Below are 22192 nucleotides of genomic sequence, written 5' to 3'. Positions count from 1 at the left end.
TTCTCCCCCCTTCCCTCAAAATGAACATCTCCCTTGCTGTAGCTGGTGGGACATTTTGTATTTCCATCATCTTGGTCCCAGTTTCTGCTTTTGTCTATTTTCTACCAATTCTCTTTCCAGGAGTCCCATGAGCCAGGAGTCCCATGAGCCTCCATAGACCGGGGGAGCACCATGGAAGTCCCGTAGACCTGGGGGGGGGGGATCCCTGCGGGAGTCCCACAGGACCTGCAGGATTCCCACAATCCCTGTTCCCATGCAGACCTCTACCCACAACCTCAGGGCTGAACCTGTAACTTCAACCACTGCATTACACTCTGGGAGGTTTTTGGAACATTGGTTGTTGTTTTGAAATCGGGACAATTTACCAGCACCACAGTGACCCATAGGCTTTTAAGGGCGATTTTAGAGCATTTGGCCCAGAGGACATTTCACCTTTCCTCATATACCTCTGTTTCTTTGGAATCTGGTAACTCACTAATGAAGTAGAGAAAAGTAGCTCAATACTGCCACCTTTGGCCCCTATCATAGATAGCTTTTTGCTTTCCATCGCTCCTACTCAGGTTGTGTGTTTGGAAAGTTATCATTCCCTTTCATGTCAGATAGTTTAAAGACATCTGAGCTGGCCAGCAATATATAAGTTTGATTATATATAATTTTACACATTTTACTTAACCTTTCAGGCTGTTGCTGAGTAAACGTCTTAACCAGGTATATTTGTGAGTAGGATTTTCCATAAACTTTATTTGGGAGTCTTTCCTTATTCACATTCCCCATTATGCATAAAGACAGGACCAGAAGCTTTAGAAGGACTGTTTTTTGGGTGTGTTTGTTTGTTTTTGCAGGAACTGGATACCGAGCTGTAACATGTATGGCACTGTCACACTCTCTCTATTTAATAGCAGTCTTTGAATAGGAGATCTACAGCAGTGACATCTGTAATAGATTCCATATCTACTTTGAACATCAAGTTTAAGTTTATTAAAAATTTGATATACCACCTTATCATTTATTTCAAGGTGGTTATACATTTTAAAATAGGGTAAAAACAAATGATACAATTATACATAACTTTAACAAAATAAACTTACAAGATTAGACAAAACAATGACATACACGATTAGACAAACGGGTACAAGTGGAAAAAAGAGGAGAACTACAATGATTAAAGAAAAGTAAGATATAAAGGTATAAACAAAAGGGCGGGATTAAAAACAAGTAAGCCCAATACGAGTGGACTTATAAAAGATTTTTAAAAAAATGTAGAATCCTTAAAAGGACTTTTAAACTTGAAAGGCATCTTTGAAAAGGAATGTTTTTAGAAAAGATTTAAATTTCTCAAGATTGGTTATCTCTCTTAGAGCATTTGGTGCTGAATTCCAGAGAGTTAGGGGCAACTACTGAAAATATAGTGTTTCTTCTAGTGTTAATATGGTTCAAGGTTGGGATTGCTAATAAATTTTGCTCCCTAAAAAAAAAAAAATCACAATTGTAATTCAAGGCTTATGCATAGCACATGTACAAATATACATAAACAGGCAGAAAGCACTAGAAAAGAACAAAACAAAACCCAGTACAAATCCATCTAGACTGGGGGAATAAAATAAGACATGTCCAAAACATTAAAGGCATGTAATAACTTCACATTTTGAAAAGTTTTAGATTTCAAATAACAAAACAGAAACAGCCCTCTCACTCCCTACTATATAAATCCTATTTCTCAAACACCCCTCCCCAAGCCCCATGTAAACCTCCCAATATCATAAAGTAAGGATCAAACACTAGATAAAAACCTGATGCCCAGTCTTCTTAGTTATGTTTTTTTAACAAAGGATCCCAAAATCCGGCTCCATTTGGTAACAGAGCCACTCCATGCAGCCTGTAAGCGTTCCATCTCATTTAAGAATGCCGCGGCCAAACTTATTTTCGCAAAAGGCAAGTTCGATCACGTCTCCCCACTCCTCTCCAAGCTTCACTGGCTCCCAGTATACTCCAGAGTCCTCTATAAATGTGCCTGCTTAGCCTTCAAGATCCTACATGGCATCCTCCCTCCCGTTATCCCACTCTTTTGGAACTCCTCAAACCCACACCCCACTAGACCCTCACAAAAACTGAAACTGTCTTTCCCCTCTATAAAAGGTATATCCCGCGCAGGAAAACTTGGAACATCCCTCCTCTTTAGAACCACAGAACTCTGGAACAACCTCACACCCCCGCTCAGAAATTCAAGCTCCTTCCAATCCTTCCGCAAACACTTGAAAACTTGGCTCTTTTCAAAAATCTAATTACCTCCCGTTCTCTAGCATCCGGTCCCTCTCTATCTTCTTAGTCCCTCTCCCTTATCCCTTCATTGTAGTTCCTTTCCTCTTAACTTCTGTAAACCGTGCCGAGCTCTGCGCTTGCGGAGATGGCGCGGTATACAAACCTAAGATTTAGTTTAGTTTAGTTTAAGAGAAAACACATTATGGCCAAACATTGAGTGAGTTGAAGAATAGACTGGGATTTTCAATAAGCAGCCACAAGCAAGGGTTTTTTTTTTCTCTCTTGATTATTACATTATTCAACAATTTTTCTTTTATGTTCCTGGGTAATAAGTGTTCTTTCTTAATTAACTATGCCACAAAAGTATAGAAAATGCTTTGGTGACCAGGACATTGCAAAACATTCCAGATCGATTCCAAGCTGAGTAAACTTAGGGGCCCTTTTACTAAGGTGCAAACATCCAGCAGATGCATTTTGCTATATATGTGGCCAATTTAACAAGAGGAAAAAATATTCCATAGAAGCATCTGCTAAGATGTGCAATGCTTATAAGACCTATTTCAGCATGCCTGTTGGGAATCAAGACAACCTTAGGCACCTCACTGCACATGTGAGCACTGCCAAAAAAAAACTCTGGGATGGTGGGATTATCTGCTATAAAATTTCTTAGAATGTTTAATAAAAAAATAAAAAAAATATTTACATTTAAAAATTTTCAATGTTATTTGAAAATATATCATATCTGAAATATTTTGCACAAATCTCTTATATATTAATCATATGTGAAATAAATTTTCATTACCACAATTTAATTTTGTTCTTCTACAGGATGGTACAGAGGGGAAAAGAAAGCCATGAACTTTGCTATCCCACTGACCACTCAAGCAACTGCTACTTTTGCATTGTGGACCCTTCCAAACTTCAGACTGGCAAGCATGTATCTGCAATCACATATCCAATCATTCCGTCACCTATTGTCCTGAGTTCCCCTTACCCACTCTCTCAGAGAAGAGAGCAGCAGAGAATGAGGGAGATGTTGCAGATCTAGTTTACAATATCAGTGGTGCAGCTGATGAGAGAAACCCATATTATCCAAACCAAAAAGACCTCAATGACTTGATCTTGGTTTCACCAAGACCAATGCTGGGCTTTTGACTTCTACGCTCAAGCGGTGGGACTTGTTGGATGCAAATGTAAAAGTCACAGACCAAAGGAAGCGTCACCAAGCTTGTTTCACCTCCTTCACCATCAGGATGGGCTCTGCTTCTGCCACAATATGACCAGTCTGTTCGAAGCAATTGGAATTGCCTGCAAGGCTGTAACCCAAAAGAGTGGCATCTCATCCAGGAGCATCAAAGTCATGCTGTTCCATAACAGGAACAAATACCCGCTGCTTCCACTGGCTCATTCAGTGTACCTCAAAGAGGATTACAATAGCATTAAGACCTTACTAGGCACCTTGAAACATGATGAATATGACTGAGAGGTCATCGTAGACTTCAAAATGGTGGCATTCTTAATGGGTTTCCAAGGTGGTTTTACCAAGTTTCCCTGCCTTTGGGACAGCAAAGACACAAAAGCACACGACCAGAAGCAGGACTGGCCACAGCAGACCGAGTTCTCAGTGAGGAGAAACATCAAATGGGAACCACTGGTAGACCCTTGGAAAGTGCTGATACTATCATTGCATATCAATTTGGGCCCTAATGAAACAATTTATCAGAGCTCTAGATAAGTTGGCAGCCATCAAGTATCTTGAAGACATCTTCCTTAATCTGTCTTGAGGTAAAGGTCAAAGCTGATGTCTTTGTCATACCACAGATAAAGAAGATCCTATCCTGGAGTGCAAGGAATTTCCCAAGAAGCTAACTGAGAAGGAGAAAGCAGCTTGGAACAGCTTTGTCACAATGAGTCCCTGGGCAATCACAAGGCTGAAAAGTACGTGAAGGTGGATGAGAATCTGGTGAAGGATTACAGTAAAATGGGCTGTAGCATGTCTCTCAAAGTCCATTTCCTTGATGGATAATATAATGAGAACATGATGAGAGACTACTTACAATATAAGTATACAATACAAGTCACTTACAATATAATCGCTAAGCTCAAAAAACTACTCTCTGGTCATCTTCATATAACTTCAATATATCACTCTGTGATTCATATGTGCTTTTTATGACTTTATAAGAATGAAAAGATGAAATTTCAGAGTTTTCATATTTTAAATAGGTAAATTGCAAAATCTGACTATCCTAGTCACAAAACCAAAGTTTTATAGAAATAACATGTTCCATATTTTTTAGGTTTGAGCAATTAGGAAATTATACTTACTGCCCAATAACAAAACGAGGGGCATTTTCAAAACATACATCTAAGTCCGATTTGGATGTATGACGCTAGACATCCATAGTCGGCAGTAAGAAAATGCCTCTCTCTCCAACTGTCCATCTATTTTTTCTCTCATTCCATCCCTTGCTGCAAAGGGAGTGGGGAAAGAGAGATAGATCCCACGTCCAACATTTCTCCCACTCTCATCGCCCAGATCATGTGCAGCATCTTTCACCACTGCCCACTGTCAGCCTAGCTATCGCTACCATTCAGCATTTTTAGTTGGCATTACTTATGTCAGCGAAGGCCTATGGGAAATTATATCAATCTGACTCTGGCATGGGAATGCAGATAGACCCTGAGGGCAGGGAAACTGTTTTAAGTATCCCTGATATGTTTCAAGTAGCCCTGATTGAATTATGACTAGCTAAAAGATGTTAATGTCTGTTTAAGAGGGTGCTTAGGACAATGGGTCCAGGTGCACAGATCAAAAAGATAGGCTGCTTGAATGGGACAAAGAAGCCAGAGACTAATCCCATCTCCATGCCTGCAAGTATCACACCCTCCTTTATCAATTAAATTAACCATTGTTTCAAACAGTTTACAAATTCTAAACAGAAAGATACTGGGACATACAATAGTTTCTATATTCAGAATAAGATTCCAAGGTATAAAAGCCTCCTCTCTGATCTATCAAGCTATCAATCTCTGGAGGAGAGGGGTCTTGACTCTCCCTCTCTTTCTCTGTCTATCCTTCCCTTTATCTATGGAACATGAAGCTTAGACCATCCCCCTTTTCTCTCTCTCTCTCTCTCTGCCTTTCCCTGGAACTTCACGCTTCCTTCTGGACTCTGTAAGGCAGGGAAACTGCTTTGCTCTCTACTTAAATGTAAATGCTTCATTGTAATGCTTATAAATATTGCTTTTCTGTAAGACTATTTCTATAATATATTCTTTATGCAATCACCTCTGGCTGTGCCTCTTTGATTCTACTTCCTGGTGAGTAGTCAGTGAGGGAACTGAACCTGGGATCGGCGTTTGTCAGGGCGCCTCTCACTTAACCCCTACCACCATATATTGTGGGGGACACTAACAAACCTGACACCCACCAGCCCCATACCCATTTCTCCTTCTATTTTCAAAAGGCAACATAACATCGTACTTATTAAACCGCTTAACCGTAAGTTCAATGTGGTGAACAAAAGATTAAAAATAATATAACTTAAGGATGATTTAATTTAGTTCGCTAAATATTTTGAAAAAAATGATGAGTTTTCAACTGAGTTCTAAAGTGCTTGTAAGAGCAAGCACTATGCAACAGTTGCCTAAATTTTCTGTCATAGAAAGCAGCCTGAAATGCTAGTGCAAACCACCATATGTCTAGAAATAATTTTTGTTTGTTTTTTAAATCCTCGATCTGGACGTCCAAGCCATTGGGATGCCCAGATCGCCAGGACGTCTAACTTTATACCACATTTTCAACCAAAATTTCATCCAAGTCCAAAGCGCCCAGAACAAGACCATTTGGACGTGGGAGGGGCCCAGTTCTGTAATGGTCTGGCCACCCAGATATGGCGACAGAGCAATGGGACACCTTAGAAGGCACTGCTGTGATTTTCACATAAAGGGTACCAGATAAACAGAACTCCCTTCTACGTTATGGTGGTTCCCCCACAAAACCCATTATATCCATCTGTCTACAACCCCAATAGCCCTTATGGCTGAAGGTGGCACCTATATGGCAATAGGTGCCACCTATTAGAGTAGGGTTTGGGGGGGCTCACATTTTCCACCATAAATACAATGGTTAGAGTGGCTTATGGGACTTGCTAGTCTATGGCTCACTATATAATCTTATTAAGAATACATAATGGTAACCACAAAATTAAAAAACACAAAGCACACTGCACGAAGAGAAAATGTTAATTATCATTTATATTCTTTTTTTTTCCCAAAGAGGTCAAGGCAGATGACTTTAAAATATACAATTTCACCTCAGGAACAACTATTAAAATATAGACAAATATAGTACAAAATATACACAGCAGATATAAATTCTCAAAACTGACACATTTCAATCACTAAATTGAAAATAGAATCATTTTCCCTACCTTTGTTGTCTGGTGATTTTATTAGTCTCTGATTGCATTTCCTTCTGACTGAGCATCCAACGCTTTTTTCTTTCTGCCTCCTGCACGCTTCCTCTCCTCCGGACCCCATTCCCTTCCCCAAACAACATCTCTGTTCCTCCACGAATCCCAACTTTTCTTCCTCTCTCTTCCACCCCCATTGACGTCTCCCTCTCTCTCCAACTGTCCATCTGTTTTTTCTCTCTTGCTGCAAAGGGAGTGGGGAAAGAGAGATGGATCCCACGTCCAACATTTCTCCCACTCTCATCGCCCAGATCATGTGCAGCATCTTTCACCACTGCCCACAAGCCCCATACCCATTTCTCCTTCTATCACCCCTCTCCAGCACATGCCACATTTCTCTCTCCATTTCCTCCACTAATGTCCAACATTCCTCCCCTTTGCATCCCTTTCAATCTGTTCCCCTCTCCATGACCATATCCAACATTTCTCCCCCATGCATCTCTACCTCACTCTTCCATCTCTTTATGCCCAACAATTTTCCTTTCTTCCTTTCCCCATGTGCAAAGTCTTTCCTTCTCACTCACACACTCATGCCCAACAATTCTTCCTTTCTCTTCCCTCCCTTCTTTGACCCAAGTTCATGCTCCTCCCTTCTTTCAACCACATGCATCTCCTCCATTTCCTTCCATTCCACTTTATACATGTGCACCTCCTTCCTCTCTCTTCTTTTCCTCTTCATCCATGTGCATATCTTCCATTTCTCTTCAGTTTTCCTTCCCATCTATGTGCATTTCCTTTCTTCCCTTCGATGAAGCTGTCCGCGCAATGCACGGCAGCAAAACGGGTGAACAGAATGCTAGGAATGATAAAGAAGGGGATCACAAATAGATCGGAGAAGGTTATCATGTGGCTGTACCAGGCCATGGTGCGCCCTCACCTGAAGTATTGCATCCAGCACCGGTCGCCATACATGAAGGACACGGTACTACTCGAAAGGGTCCAGAGAAGAGCGACTAAAATGGTTAAGGGGCTGGAGGAGTTGCTATACAATGAGAGATTGGAGAAACTGGGCCTCTTCTCCCTTGAAAAGAGGAGACTGAGAGGGAACATGATCGAAACATTCAAGATACTGAAAGGAATAGACTTAGTAGATAAAGACAGATTGTTCACCCTCTCCAAGGTAGAGAGAACAGGAGGGTAATCTCTAAAGTTGAAAGGGGATAGATTCCGTACAAATGTAAGGAAGTTCTTCTTCACCCAGAGAGTGGTAGAAAACTGGAAAGCTCTTCCGGAGTCTGTTATAGGGGAAAACACCTTCAGGGATTCAAGACAAAGTTGGACAAGTTCCTGCTAAACTGGAACGTACGTAGGTGAGGCTGGACTCATTTAGAGCACTGGTCTTTGACCTGGGGGCCGCTGCATGAGCAGAGTTCTGGACACGATGGACCACTGGTCTGACCCAACAGCGGCAATTCTTATGTTCTCTCTATACCATAAGAAGCATATCCCTTCTCCTCAATGTCCAGCATTTCTCCACACCCATCCATCCAGCCTTACCAACCCTCTCCATTCTCCTTAACCCTCAGTCCAACATTGCTCCCTCTCCCCCCCCCTAGCAAGTCCAGCGTTTCTCCTTCTCTTACCTTCCTCCACAGGGCCCGGCGTCGGCACTAACTTCAATGAAGAGCCTTCATGTCCACGTGCTCGGAAAGTCCCGTCGGCTCCACCCACTTTGACACATTTGCGTCAGAAGGGCAATATCAATAGGGCCTCACGAGTGGATAGGCTTGAAGGCTCTGTGTCAGTTAAGCTAGCACCAGTGCTAGGCCTTGTATAGATTCCGCACTCCCTGACAGCAGCAGGAGGGTGGAAGAAGACCTGAGTTAACTTGCTGTTGCCTGGACTGTGGGGCCACCCCAGCTGACCCAGAAGGCTTCCCTCAGACATCAGCTCTGACATTGGAGGGAAGCCTTCTGGGTCAGTTTCAGCTTGAGGGGGGCATGCTGCTGGAAGAAGGGGGTTGGGAGACCCGAGCCACATACCTCCCCAAAGGGTACATTTAATGTGTGTTAAGAAACACTGCCCTAAATCATTTTTGATGATCCTTCTCTACAACTTTTCTAATCCTATTATATTTTGATATGGGGCAACCAGAATTGCACCCAAGGCTCAATGTTTGGTCACACTATGGGGCATTACATTTTTTCTGTTTTATTCTCAATTCCTTTTCTAAAAATTCCTATCATTCTGGATCAGCCTCTATGGGCTAAAGCTCTGCAAGTCTTGATTTGCAACTCTTCTTCCCCTGGCTCACTTAGCTCAGTCACTGCAGCCACAATCCTGGACTTCTTTACAGATTCTTGCAATTATGGACCTTAAACTTAGTCCCGGGTGTCATCACTGTGTCCTGACTATGAGTGTCTCCCTCTGTAGCACCTCCAGTTCTGGAAGACATGAGGCAGGAATCAAACCTTAACCTGGGGTTATCACCTTTACACGGCTATACCTAAGCCTAAGTTGTTTCTTCCCTCCCATAATCCACAGGCCATTTTATTCTCTACAACTGAATATAGATAAATCAACCTTTGGGAGCCCAGATTTTAACTGTGATACTGAAACTTAAATTACCAGAATACTTATTTAGCAGCACACATTTTAGGCACTATAAATTTGTATTTATTTTGCCAACCAAGCTCACTTAAAGATAATTATATTACTTTGAGAACTGACAACAGAGAAACAGAGAACAAGGAATGAGACAGAACTGTAGAATAAATAAGATTTTTCAAGTACTCTAACATTTTAAATAGAAAAATGCTGAACTCCTATTATCAGATGGAAGCTTGTAATATAATGACAAAGTGTTTTCATTCTCAGAATGGTATTTTTTAGTACGAAAGGGAGCAGTCTATTAAGATGTTCTTAGAACCATTTAATCAGTCTTTTTGTCTGCAACTTCTATTGGTCCATTTGTAGTTCTCCCAAAGGTTGTTCCTATGGTTTCAGGCTGAAACAAGAAACAAAACACAAATCACGGTAAGTATGTTTTTTTTTTGTTTTTTTTAATAAACTTTATTGATTTAAAAACTAAAAACAGTGCCAAACAAATAAAGAACAGCAGGTATTACATACAATGCACTATTATCTGTACAGGCAACTTATATATCATTCAAGATTTTCAAATATCATAAATTAAATAATAACATTTTAACATAATATATGATTTAAATAATTCATAGATACCTAAATGTCACCATCAGTATTTATTTATTTCCCTCCCTTCCCCCCTCCCCCATGGATGTGTATAGGAAATCAATAAAAGAAATATTATCATACCTCCATAAATTTTGTCAATGGGCTCCAAACTTTATTAAATACACCACTAAATCTCCTACATTCCGCGTTTATTCTTTCATATTTGTATGTAGTGCATACATTCACCCACCAAAAAGTGTAGCTTATTCTGTCATGGTTTTTCTAATTGCTCGTGATCAATTGCATGGCTATGCCCGTCATGATCATAAATAGACGACTTTATATTTATCTAGAGTGGGTTTCACATGTAATGTCATTCCACAAATTATAGCCTTACAGGATAGTGGAACATTTGAATCTAAAACTAAATTTATTTGTTTTTTTTACCATTTTGTTACCAGTTCAATTTTTCTGGTTATGTAAACACTTCTCCATATAATACCATTGGTTTAATTTTGCGATAATTAGTTTACTGCATCAGAAGTGTATTAACAAATGTCAGTTAAAAAAAAAAAAAGCTTATGGCAGGAAAAGTAAATATGATCCATAGTTTGTCATCCTATACAAAATTGGGCCTATGTCCTCCCAAAATAAACCAGATTCTGTAACAGACGTCCATGTTACATATACCGGTTACAGAACCGGGTTACTGTAGACGCGGCCGCTATACTTATTGCAGCAAGGGATCTCCCTGCCGTGGCTACCAATCCCACCCTCCGAACGATCACGGCAGGAGGGAGCCCAACCCCTCTTTCCCGAAGACCCGACCTCCCCACCCAAAAGATCGCTGACAAAATGGTGTCCAATCCCTCTTGCCGGACTCCCTCACCCTTCCCCGAAGATCACCATCAGGAGGGTTCCCAATCCCTCCTGCTGGACCCCTCCATGAAACCCCCCTCCCTGAAGAACATTGGCAAGAGATGGCCCAATCCCTCCTACCAGACCCCCCCAATGAAACCCCCTCTCCAGAACCTCTCCCAGGCTCACCTTGAAAGCTGGCCAGCTGGCTGGGTCTTCGCACAGTCCGGCAGGCCTGCCTTTGTTGAAATGAGGTGGGCCTGCCCCTCTCTGGCCCATCCCACAGGTTCGGGGAGGAGGGGGTTCGTTGGGGGGGTCTGGCAGGAGGGATTGGGTACCCATCTGCAGCCATTCTTTGGGAAGGAGGGGTTTTCATTGGGGGGGTGTCTGGCAAGAGGGATTGAGCACCCTCCTGCTGGCAATCTTCAGGGAGGGGTGGGGGTTTCATGGGGGGGAGGAGTTGGCAGGAGGGATTGAGCACCCTCCTGCTGGCAATCTTCAGGGAGGGGTGGGGGGTTTCATTGGGGAGGTCCGGCAGGAGGGATTGGGCACCCTCCTGCCAGTGATCTTCAAGGTGGGGGGTCAGGTCTTTGGGCAGGAGGGGTTGGGCTCCCTCCTGCTGCAATCCACATGGGTGCAGGCAGTCTTCGGGCAAGAGGGGTTGGGCTCCCTCCTGCTGCGATCGTTTGGGGGGTTAGGGGGACTGGTGGGCATAGCCGCTATACTTATCACAGCAGTGAGATCCCTTGCCGCGATAAGTGTAGTGGCCGTGTCTACTTACAATGAAGAGAGACTAAGGTAAATGTGTATAGTGAATGCTTGATCAAGGTTTCTTTGTTTTTAATAGAATTTAACTCATGCTTTTATTTCAGCATTGCTCAGCCATTTCCCTGAAGCAGCGGGGGTGCCGAGTTTACCCCGCAAAACTAAGGCATGGTCGGATATAAGTTAGAAGCAATGATGCTGACAATGGACTACTCGAGTTAAAGAGCTAAATATCTGTAAAAAGACAGATTGTTCACCCTCTCCACCCTCACTATACTACTTTATTATATTAAATGGAAAGTCAGAAGTCAAAAGCTACAATGAATTTCCTTTTTTCATATGAACTATTTTTAAATGAATTCCATTTTTGTAAATGATCTTCCTTTTTTCATATGAACTATTTTTCAAATGAACTCATTTTTTGCTAATGAACTTTTTCAAGTGAATGATTGAAGAAATGTTTAAAACACTGATAGGAATGTCATTGATGTTATAAGCTACAATGAATTTCCCTCTCTTTATATGAATTTTTAAATGAACTTTATTCTTGCAAATGAACTTCCTTCTTTTCATTTGAACTATTTTCTAAATTAACTCAATTTTTGCTAATAAACTTTTTTCAAATAAACGATTGAAGAAATGTTTAAATCTTTGATAGGAAAGTCATTGATTTAATGAATTGAATAAGAATTTGAGATGAGATATCTTGATTGAATTTGATTAGGTAATATATATAGTTTGATATGAGTTGGTCCTGAGTTTCAAAAATGGCATGCTGATCTATTTCAAGTAATATATATCCCACACCAAAATAGTTTTTGTAGTTTAAATTTAATAAGTTTTTAAGGATTCAAATTAATAACAGAGGAGACATAGTATTTAGAATTTTTGATTTATAAAAATTAATGTAATGTATTTAAAAAAAATAGAGAATTAGAATAAAATAGTTAATTTATCTATATTGGTAGGGAGGTGGGGTAATAGCCGGTGATGTTATAAGGAGAAAAGAGAGCAATGTGTTTCTCTCTTTAAGTAATCCCATTTTGGGAAACATGTTCTCCTAAGTTTGAGGCTTGTCCCCATTAGAAGTTAATTAATGTAATGTGATTAAAAGTCAACAGTCATACTATTAAATCCAATTACTTAAGTAGTAAATTTAACTAATAAGTTGGAATATAGAAGTAAAGTCCATTTTTGATATTGTGCAAATGGTTTTCAATAGTTTCTTACTTACAATGTAGGCCAGCATTTTGCTGGCCTACATTGTACGCATCTCCCGTTGACTTAGGGAGATGTGTAGGGCCGCCTAGGTTCACCTAAGACTACACAAAGCCTTAGGTGGTTTTGCGGGCCTCCCTAGGCTCCCGGAAACACCTTCAATATAGGCTGCTTGCCTGGGGAGCTTTTTTAAAAATAAAAAAAACAACAAAAACATGCGTCCTGATTGGCTGGTTAGACAGCTGTAGGACGCCTACAAACAGGATGCAGTTTACAGAATCTGGGCCTTTATGTCCATCCAGATAAAAACATCTGTACCTTGTAAATTCCATTGCAGTCCCTTTTGTCTTGGTTGCGAGTCTGCTGAACATTTTCAACAGCTTTCTTGGGCCAAATGTAGTTGATTATTGGAGCAATGAATGGGTAGAGATATGGCTCCAGGAATTTCTTATAGACCCAAAGCACAACTGGAATCACGATACAAGGAATGCACACCATGATGACAGGACTAGAAGTGATTAAGCCTACGTTTGTAAGAAGATAAAATGCATTCAAAATACAAGAGATAGTATTTGGTTCAATGTAGTACAGCAGATGTTCTTATAGTAGAAAACCACCAACATTGGTACAAAGGTCGGAAGTACATTTTCCCTGCAAACTTTGAAAGTTTGTGCACAATTTCAAGTTTGAAATTCTCACTACAGCTACTTAGAAACATCTACTGTTAATTTGTGCAGGTAGATTTTCAGAGGAAAAAAAATGCACATACGTATTTTTGAAAATTCAAATATAAACTCCAATTCCATCTCCCAAACACCTCTTTTCACTATAAGGTCCTTTTACTAAGCTACAATAAACACTAATGTGTGTTTAGAAGAATAAATGGTGTACCACAGTGTGTACTGGGGCATTTTATGTTAAATTTTGCCATGTGCTACTCACACTTCAAAAATAAAATTATTTTTTGCCGCTGTGGGCATGTCTGTGCAAATCAGTTAGTGCATCAGTATTTCTGTTCACTAAACAATTAGGGAGAAATTCTGTATAGCACACCAGTTTCTGCAGCCACCTAACAAGCAGCCGAGAATCACACACCAGCGTCCTATACAGAATTGCGTCCGGCTGAGAACTTCACACCAATGTCCTAGACAGAATCGCCTAACCACCCATGTCACAGGCGCCAGCTAGAGAATCACATTGCTGCTGAGCTGATCGCAGCAAGGGAATCTCCCTGCTGCAATCAACTGAGTGGCAGTGATATCCCCCCTGCCACAAAAATACCCCAGGAGAAGGGTCTCAGAGGCCTGAGCCAATCAGGGCCTTAGGTCCTGCCCAGTGCATCCCAGGATCCCATTTTGAGGAGGTGGCCCCAGAGACAGGAGGGAATGGGCATTCTTCCTGCTGAAAATTCTTTGGAAGGGGGGTGGGTGTTGAGGCGCCTCAGAGCATGTGAGGGCGCTTCAGAGGGTGTTGGGGGGTGTAATGGGGGCCAGACTGCCCTCTGGCAGGAGGGAGCGAGTATTTCTCCTATCATTTTTTTAAATATATATATGAGGGGTCACGGGGTAGGTCCCGACATGCCAAAACTGCTCTTCCTGCCCCGAATAACTGAGAGGCAGGACTCCCCGAAGCCGCTGGGCTGCGAGGCATCGACCGGCTCAGCTGACAGTGGCTGAGCTGGCAGAGGAAGCCGCCGGTGGCCTCGGGGAGTCCCGCCGCTCAGCTGTTCGGGACAGGACGAGCAACCAGACAGGAGTCGTGCTTAGCGTTTGTTCTTCTGAGGAAGCGCCAGGCCGTAACAGCCCCACCAAAACTCACCTCTCTACTGCGTTTTTAGCCTGTCTCCCAATAACTTCCTACGTTGGTCGGCCAGCCGCTTCTGCGCAGGCTCTAGAAGTCTGTCTTCCGGAACGAGAACCAATCGCGTGCCAGGAGGGGGGAGGGGCGCGCGCGTTCTCACGAGAGCCGCTGGTGGCAGATCCCGTTCCCAGCATGCCGTGCCCTTTCTCTTTCCTGCGCGGCCTGAGGTGAGTAAACTATGGCGTCGGGTGCCGCTCGCTCAATCTGAGGGCAATCTGCGGCATCAGCGGGCAAAGCGTTTCAGATGAGGGGGGAGTGGTGAGGCGGATGCTTCAACTATCGGGCTGTGTAAATATGGGGGGGAGGGGCGAAATATTTACGGCCGAAAAGTCTGAACAAGGCGGCGGCAGTGGAAGAAGAGAGCAGGGCCGGTGTCCGTCCGAGGTGGGAGGAGGTCTAGGATAAGTCTGACTTGGCCTAGGCGTAGGGATGTGTTTGCCCAGCTTGTTCCTTTTTACGGTTGGTTTATCTCAAGAATGGGCAGCCTAGTCGGATTTTCCAACATTTCCCACAATGAATAAGCGTGAATTGATTTGCTTGTACTGCGTCTGTTGCTTGGGAATAATTGTGCATATTCACTGTAGATATTCTGACCAAGGAAGCCCAACCCTGGTTGATTTCTTCCGATCTCTTGCTATATTATATTACAAGTGTGCTGCAAGGTATAGCGCAGGGGTGGTGGGTATCGATCATAGTGATGCAAAAAAACCCAGCCCTTAAATCTCCTTCTTTGCACCCTGAGCCTTCCTGGCAACATTTACTTCCTGGCAACATTTACTCAATAAAGAGTAGCAATTCATTACTACCACCGAGAGGTCTTCTCAGTCTTAAAGTAAAAAAATAGCGAGTTCACCAGGGTCTATCCACTATGCAAGTGTCCCCTTGAGCACACTATAGGGTTTATCCGCAAACATTATACCTTACCTATCTGGTTTTTTAGCTTTTAATTGCCTCGACTTCAAAGATATAAAAAGAGATCAATAAAGTGTTTTAATACAAATTACACAGTTCATTCAAACCCACTTTTGTTTCATAAAAGAAAGGTTCCACAACTTGATTCTTAAGTAATTTAAAGAGAAACTTAATTCATGATGTAGGCTGATATTTCATCACTTCCTTTCCAGGGGTGCCTTCACTGATTGCCCCCTTTTCCCTCTTATAATACATTAGGCTACTTAAGAGTCATTCATGACCATCATGCAAAAATCCAGTAAAATGTAGCTTGAAGTACATGCTGATTACTGAGTTTGTGTGGCTGTTACTTTGCTTTGTCTGTGGTACTACTCTTTGTTGCCTTTTAAGAAGCTATAACTACCGTATATTGCCTAAGGATTGGGCCAGCCCTGGTGCTGATCTGGAGAATGCTGTTGGTGATACCTACTCTTGGCGAAATGCTGCACACAAAACTTGTAAATTCTGGAAGCTTATTTGACAATACTTAAATAAGTTTTGCTAATTATTATCCAGGATTTTAGTACAATTTATTATTTTCACTAAATTATAATAGAGAAAACAATGAGCCTTCAAATTTTTTTTTTCGTTTACTGACTTTCTTCTAGTAGAAGATATCAAATTGAATGGTGAAAAACTCTGCATCTCAGGAGTTGGAGACTGCAATTATACAAATGAAGCCCAGGCTACATTGTGAACAACCCCCCCTCCCCCACAAAAAAAAAACAATTCACAGATACCTGTCCCCCTCCTGAGTTGGCATTTCTCTCGCCCCTGTCCCCTATCCTTTCCAGCCTGCATTTCTCTCGCCTCTGTTCCCTATCCTTCCCAGCCTGCATTTCTCTCGCCCCTGTCCCCTATTCTTCCCAGCCTGCATTTCTCTCGCCCCTGTCCACTATTCTTCCCAGCCAGCACTTCTCATTCTTTCCCCATTGTACCTCAGCAACGCTGATTCCAATTATTGAGAACCAGCTGCCGGCTCTGCAGGTTTTCCTCTTATCACAGTACCATATGTGAAGAAAGAGGAATGACCTCAAGGGTGGGAACGCAGTAGAGGGAGTCCTGTAGAGCTCATGCCAGCTGTCCGAAAATGTGCCGGTAGTGATTTGGGCTGCACAAAGGGGAGTGCCGATGTCTTGGGCCACACAGGGAATGCTGATTCTGTGTAGATCACAATAATTCATGCATGCCTATGGAATTATGCGCAAATTCTGTATTGCACAGAATTTTGCTAGAAGTAATGTTATTCATTGCTTGATTTTATTAGGTCTGGACAGGCTAGATCAGAGGTGGACAGCTTTATTGCTCAAGGGTTGTAACCCAGTTGGGGTTTCAGGAATTTCTTAATGAATATGCATGAGATCTATTTGCCCTCCCAGACTACGGTAAATGGATTTGAGAATCCTTTTTTTTTTTTTTTTTGCCTGTCCTGTTCATAGTCTTCTACTAATTTGTCCTCTGCCCCCCACCCAATCTTCAAATACAACTACTAATCTAATCTAATCTAATCCTTAAGTTTATATACCACTATTAATTTCTAGATCGCTAGCAGACACACACAGCTTTGTACAGTCACAAAGGAGACAGTCCCTTGAGTGAGCAGGAGAGGGGAGATATAGATGTTTAAATACCTATGGGGGAGTCTTATACTAAGGCGCTAGCCGATTTAGCGTGCGCTAAATGCTAATGTGCCCATTATATTCTATGGACGAAAATCGGCTAACACGCCTTAGTAAAAGACCCCCTATATGACATAAATGCGCATGAGGCGAGTCTCATTTGAAAGGAAGCTCCGGAATGAGAGGGCATAGGATGAAGTTAAGAGGTGATAGGCTCAGGAGTAATCTTAAGAAGATACTTTTTTTTTTACAGAAAGTGTGGTAGATATGTGGAACAGGCTCCTGGTAGAGGTGGTGGAGACAATGATTGTGTTGAATTCCAGAAAGCATGGGACAGGCATATGGGATCTTTTAGGGAGAGGAGGAGATAGTGGATAGGCCATTTGGCCTTTATCTGCCATCATGTTGTTATGTTTCAATCTAAACCAGGAGTGTCAAACTCAATCGCATAAGGGGCCGAAATCTAAAATATAGGCTAAGTCGAGGGCCAAATTTTCTATTAAGATACTTAGTCTTAGTAGAGGTATAGATCCTTCCTCACTGTGGCGTGGTCAGGCACTTCTGTGGAGTGCCCTGCTCCAACCTAGCTTTTACACTGGGACTGGGTCCTTCTGCTTACAATTAGTACTGAGGCAGCATGGTGAGGAGCTTGGAGCACCACTGGGACTGGGGCTGCACAGTCAGGCACTTAGATGCGACGCAGTCACCAAGGGCCACATAAAATGGCCAGGCGGGCCGGATTTGGCCCCCGGGCCTTGTGTTTGACATGTGTGATCTAAACAATCAGGCCTTACAAACAGGATGCCAGGGTAGGGGTTACAGTTAGAAGGGATGGTTAAATTGCTGGCTAGGGTGATGAGCAGAGGGGAGTAGGGTTATGAGTTGAAGGTTGTCTCAGATTTTGAAAAAGGGAAAGCATGGCCTACGCACTCGGAGAGTTTATTCCAGGCATATACAAAAGGTGGCATTTATCCAAAGTGCACATGTTGCATGGTGAATAACTTAGGACAGATGAATATATTACGTGTTGCTTAGGATTTGCATGGTGTGGGTAGGGAAATGATTTGTGGCCGCAGTGATGACTTGCTTAGGACACCTTTGGATTAATCATGAAAACAAATTGAATTCTGAGTGGCTACACTTCTCTTGAAAGAAGACTGGTAATGGGAGGTCTAGTAGTAAACCTGCATAAGTTTGACCAGTTTGAAGTATCAGGAGGTGGAGAAGACGTGGCAGTTAAGGATTAGCACAATTTGATGCGAGGAGAGTGTGGCGTAGTGGTTAGAGCTACAGTCTCAGCATCCTGAGGTTGTGTGTTCAAACCCTGTGCTGCTCCTCGAGACACTGGGCAAGTCATTTAATCCATCACTGTCCTAGGTGCATTAGATAGATTGTGAGCCCACTGGGACAGGGAAAATGCTAGAGTACCTGTATGTAAATCTTATAATGGTCAACAATATCTTGCATTCAGATACCACATGGGAAAAGAGTGCCACAGGTTTAATTTTTAAAAGTGGAGATAAGATCTCAGTGTCACAGTGGATTTAATAAAAGATTCAATCCTCCGGACAAAACAGCTTCAAAAAGAATTTTGAAGATACAGACACATCCTCGGTCTAGAAAAACTCCGCTCTATGCAATCTTTCCTTACTTGAGTAAAAATATTGAGGTCTTTTCTCCACTTTTAAAAATTAAACTCTTTTCCCATTGTTATGTGGTACCTGAATGCATGATATTGTTGAAGATTTAAGGAGCATTCTATTTGATTGTTTTCTCTACACAAGCGACCTCGGGCCGCGTGGGAGCCCTGCTCCGCCCCCCGAAACCACAGCGACTCACTGCCTTTTCAAAAGCAGCTCCTCTGCCACCGGGAGCTGCTTCTCTACACAAGCGACCTCGGGCCGCGTGGGAGCCCCGCTCCGCCCCCCGAAACCACAGCGACTCACTGCCTTTTCAAAAGCAGCTCCTCTGCCACCGGGAGCTGCTTCTCTACACAAGCGACCTCGGGCCGCGTGGGAGCCCTGCTCCGCCCCCCGAAACCACAGCGACTCACTGCCTTTTCAAAAGCAGCTCCTCTGCCACCGGGAGCTGCTTCTCTACACAAGCGACCTCGGGCCGCGTGGGAGCCCTGCTCCGCCCCCCGAGGCCTCCTGCGGCCCTATTTTTGGTTTGTTACTTTCCTCAGAACAGCTCCATTGATTCCGGAGCCGCCCCAACACAACTTGACCCTCCGGTTGCAGGGAAAAAGCTTCGGGACGCGTGGGAGTCCAGCTCCGCCTCCCGAAACCCCCTGCAACCCGAACTCTCCAGTGCTTCTCCTCAAGGCAGTCCCACCGATACTGGGAGCTGCCCCAACGTGAGATCGTCCTTCAGTTGCAGAGAGAACCTCGGGCCGCGTGGGAGCCCAACTCCGCCACCCGAGGGCCGCTGCTTCTCATCACATCTTTATTCCCGCCAAGTTTTGCTTCCCATAACTTTGAGCTCCACCCTGACTTAGACAACTATCCCTACTCAAACCTGTCCAATGACTTCTCCCTTCTCTCTTCACTGTCCAAATTTGCCAAGGTTCACCAGACCCTATCCATTTGTTTTTTGTTCTGCTACTTAATTGTATCCACCTACTGTTTCAGTCTGCCAAAGTTCCCCAGACTTTATTGACTCTACCTCAGCTCCAGTCTACTAAGGTCCCCAGACTTTCTTTTTCAGCTACTCATCCCCACTCAGGATCTCCAGACTCATCTCAACTGTCTTGTCCTTGCATATTTACCAAGACTCCCCAGATTCTATTCAACTGTTTTAGTCCTGCCCAATCACCCTGCTCTCCCCTACTCCAAACCTCCGCTTTATTTCTTACCTCCCCCCCCAAAGATCCTCAAAACCCCCACCATGAAGCCTCACCTATGGATCCTTTTTCTCCTCATCTGCTCATCCTCCAATATCTCCTTCTGCCTGCACCCACCCCCCCCCAACTTACTGAACTCCATCGCTGTCAGCCCTATCTACCCTGGTACTAAAATCCCCACACTTTTGCGCACCAGAAGTAACCCCTCCAAAAAACCCCCTCGAAGTACCAATCGCGCCTCCCTAAAGCCCATACCCCCTGCCAACCTTCCCAACCATACCTCAGACTCTCTCACCCCAGTCCCATCTCTATACTGTAACGCCAGATCCGCATGCAACAAAACCCAAATTTTGAAGGATCTTCTTGAAGATCTTAACCCCGGTTTCTTATTCATCACTGAAACTTGGATCGCAAAAGATGATATATTCTCTCAAAATGAACTCTGTCTTCACGGATACCAAGGCCTCTTCTCCCCTAGAATTAACCGAAAAGGAGGTGGCCTGGCTCTCCTCCATAAATCATTCTTCGACGTCCAGCTCCTTGAAAAGGGTTGCCATGCTTCCCTAGAATATATGCTCGCCTCTGTCAATGACGAGCTCCACCCGCACCCACTAGGCATCCTGCTTTTATACCGCCCACCTTCATCCCCCTGGAACAAATCCTCCGACCTCGTCCTCGAATCCATTACAAATGCCTTCCTCAAATTCCAAAGATTACTAATCATTGGGGACATTAATCTTCACATAAATGATACCACCAACAAAGATGCTATTGATCTCAACAACTTCCTCACCTCTTTAGGCTTCCCCCCCTTGGCTCCCTCCCCAACCCATGAAAAGGGGCATGCGTTAGACATCATCAGCTTCATTGACCTCACCGAACACAAAACTTTAATCAGCGACACTCGCTGGGACCCCGTCCCTTGGTCCGACCACTTCCTAGGGTCTTTCTGCCTCCCCATTTTCATGTCCCACCTCGAACCCCCCTCCCGTTCCCCCGATACTATCACCTTCCGAAAGAAAATTACGAGCGACCTGTTCTGGACCAAACTTCTTAACCTACTCACCACCACCCCCAACCCTTCAAGCCCTGAATCTAACTGGCACAATTGGATCACCCTCTCTAAGACCACCTACCACTCCCTCGCTCCCCTATCCACAAAAACTGTCTCCTACTCCCGCAAGGCCCCCTGGTACCTTCCCTACCACAGACAACTAAAGCAGCAATGCCGATCACTGGAACGAAAATGGAAAAAATCCAATTCCCCCACGGACAGACAATCCTGGAGGGCCTCCATTAGGTTCTATAACACCGAATTAAAAAAATCAAGGAAGAACTACTACGGCAACAAAATCTCACGCTCCAACAACCAAAGCAACACCCTGTTCAACATCTGGCGTTCCATATCCTCCAAACACGATTCCTCCCCACTCCCCTCTTCTCCATCCGCGAACGATCTAGCAAAATTTTTCAATGAGAAAGTGTCTACCTTACGAAGCTCCTTCCCCCCCACACCCGATTACAACTCTTTGATGCCCACTACCCTCTACCCCAACTTAACCGAGGTGAACCATATCCCAGCCGACAGATCCTGGACCGCCTTCGAGCCTGTTTCCGACTCTCAGGTCTCTAAGCTCTGCCTCAAGTTAAAAGCCTGCAACTGCTCCTTGGATCCTTTCCCCTCCTACCTATATGAGAACATTCCAGCCCAGGCCATCTCATCTCTCACCAAAATCTTAAACTCCGCCCTGCTCTCAGGCCTGTTTTCTACAGAAATGGGACACATTTCCCTGTCCCCACTTCTGAAAAAAGCTGATCTCGACCCCTCCATCCCTTCCAGCTATCGCCCAATAGCTAATATCCCACTCCTGACCAAAATGCTGGAATCCATCATAGCCACCCAACTCTCATCCTATCTCGAGAGATTCTCCATTCTCCTACCCTACCAACATGGATTTAGACCCAACTACAGCACTGAATCCCTTCTAGCCTCTTTAATCTCAAAGGTCCAACAACTTCACTCCTCCAACAAATTTGCTGTCCTTCTCCAATTTGACCTCTCCGCAGCTTTCGACATTGTCCACCATGACATACTAATCCTCCAACTTTCTGAAATTGGCATAAATTCCACTGTCTTAGATTGGTTCTCAACATTCTTACGGTCCCGTTCCTACCTCGTTAACATGAAGGGTTCCTCATCCTCCCCT

General features: G+C 43.5%; 1 protein-coding gene and 1 non-coding gene across 2 annotated transcripts; one reads left to right on the top strand and one right to left on the bottom strand.

Moving 5' to 3' along the window:
• Positions 1-9206: 9206 nt before the first annotated feature.
• Positions 9207-14680, bottom strand: C1H18orf32 (chromosome 1 C18orf32 homolog). Its single transcript, XM_033934726.1, has 3 exons — positions 14532-14680; positions 13032-13237; positions 9207-9684 (listed from the first exon to the last, which is right to left on the bottom strand). Exons 2-3 carry the CDS (start codon positions 13209-13211, stop codon positions 9610-9612), a joined length of 255 nt encoding a protein of 84 aa, XP_033790617.1. The 5' UTR covers positions 13212-13237; positions 14532-14680; the 3' UTR covers positions 9207-9609.
• A 3533-nt stretch (positions 14681-18213) lies between these two features.
• On the top strand, positions 18214-18279 carry LOC117352821. Its single transcript, XR_004537873.1, has one exon. It is a non-coding gene; the product is annotated as a small nucleolar RNA SNORD58 (small nucleolar RNA).
• The last annotated feature ends 3913 nt before the right edge of the window (positions 18280-22192 follow it).

The sequence above is a fragment of the Geotrypetes seraphini genome, chromosome 1 (assembly GCF_902459505.1).
Source record: "Geotrypetes seraphini chromosome 1, aGeoSer1.1, whole genome shotgun sequence".
In the NCBI taxonomy this organism is placed as follows: domain Eukaryota; kingdom Metazoa; phylum Chordata; class Amphibia; order Gymnophiona; family Dermophiidae; genus Geotrypetes; species Geotrypetes seraphini.
Note: the sequence above shows the minus strand (reverse complement) of the source record. Positions and strands in the feature narration are given on the sequence as shown.

Bases quoted from the DNA above. Each gene is read 5' to 3' on its own strand.
- C1H18orf32 (XM_033934726.1), bottom strand. From the start codon at position 13,211: ATGGTGTGCATTCCTTGTATCGTGATTCCAGTTGTGCTTTGGGTCTAT. The intron at 9,685-13,031 runs GTACAGATGTTT...TTCTTGTTTCAG, and splicing joins ACTGCAATGGAATTTACAAG to CCTGAAACCATAGGAACAAC.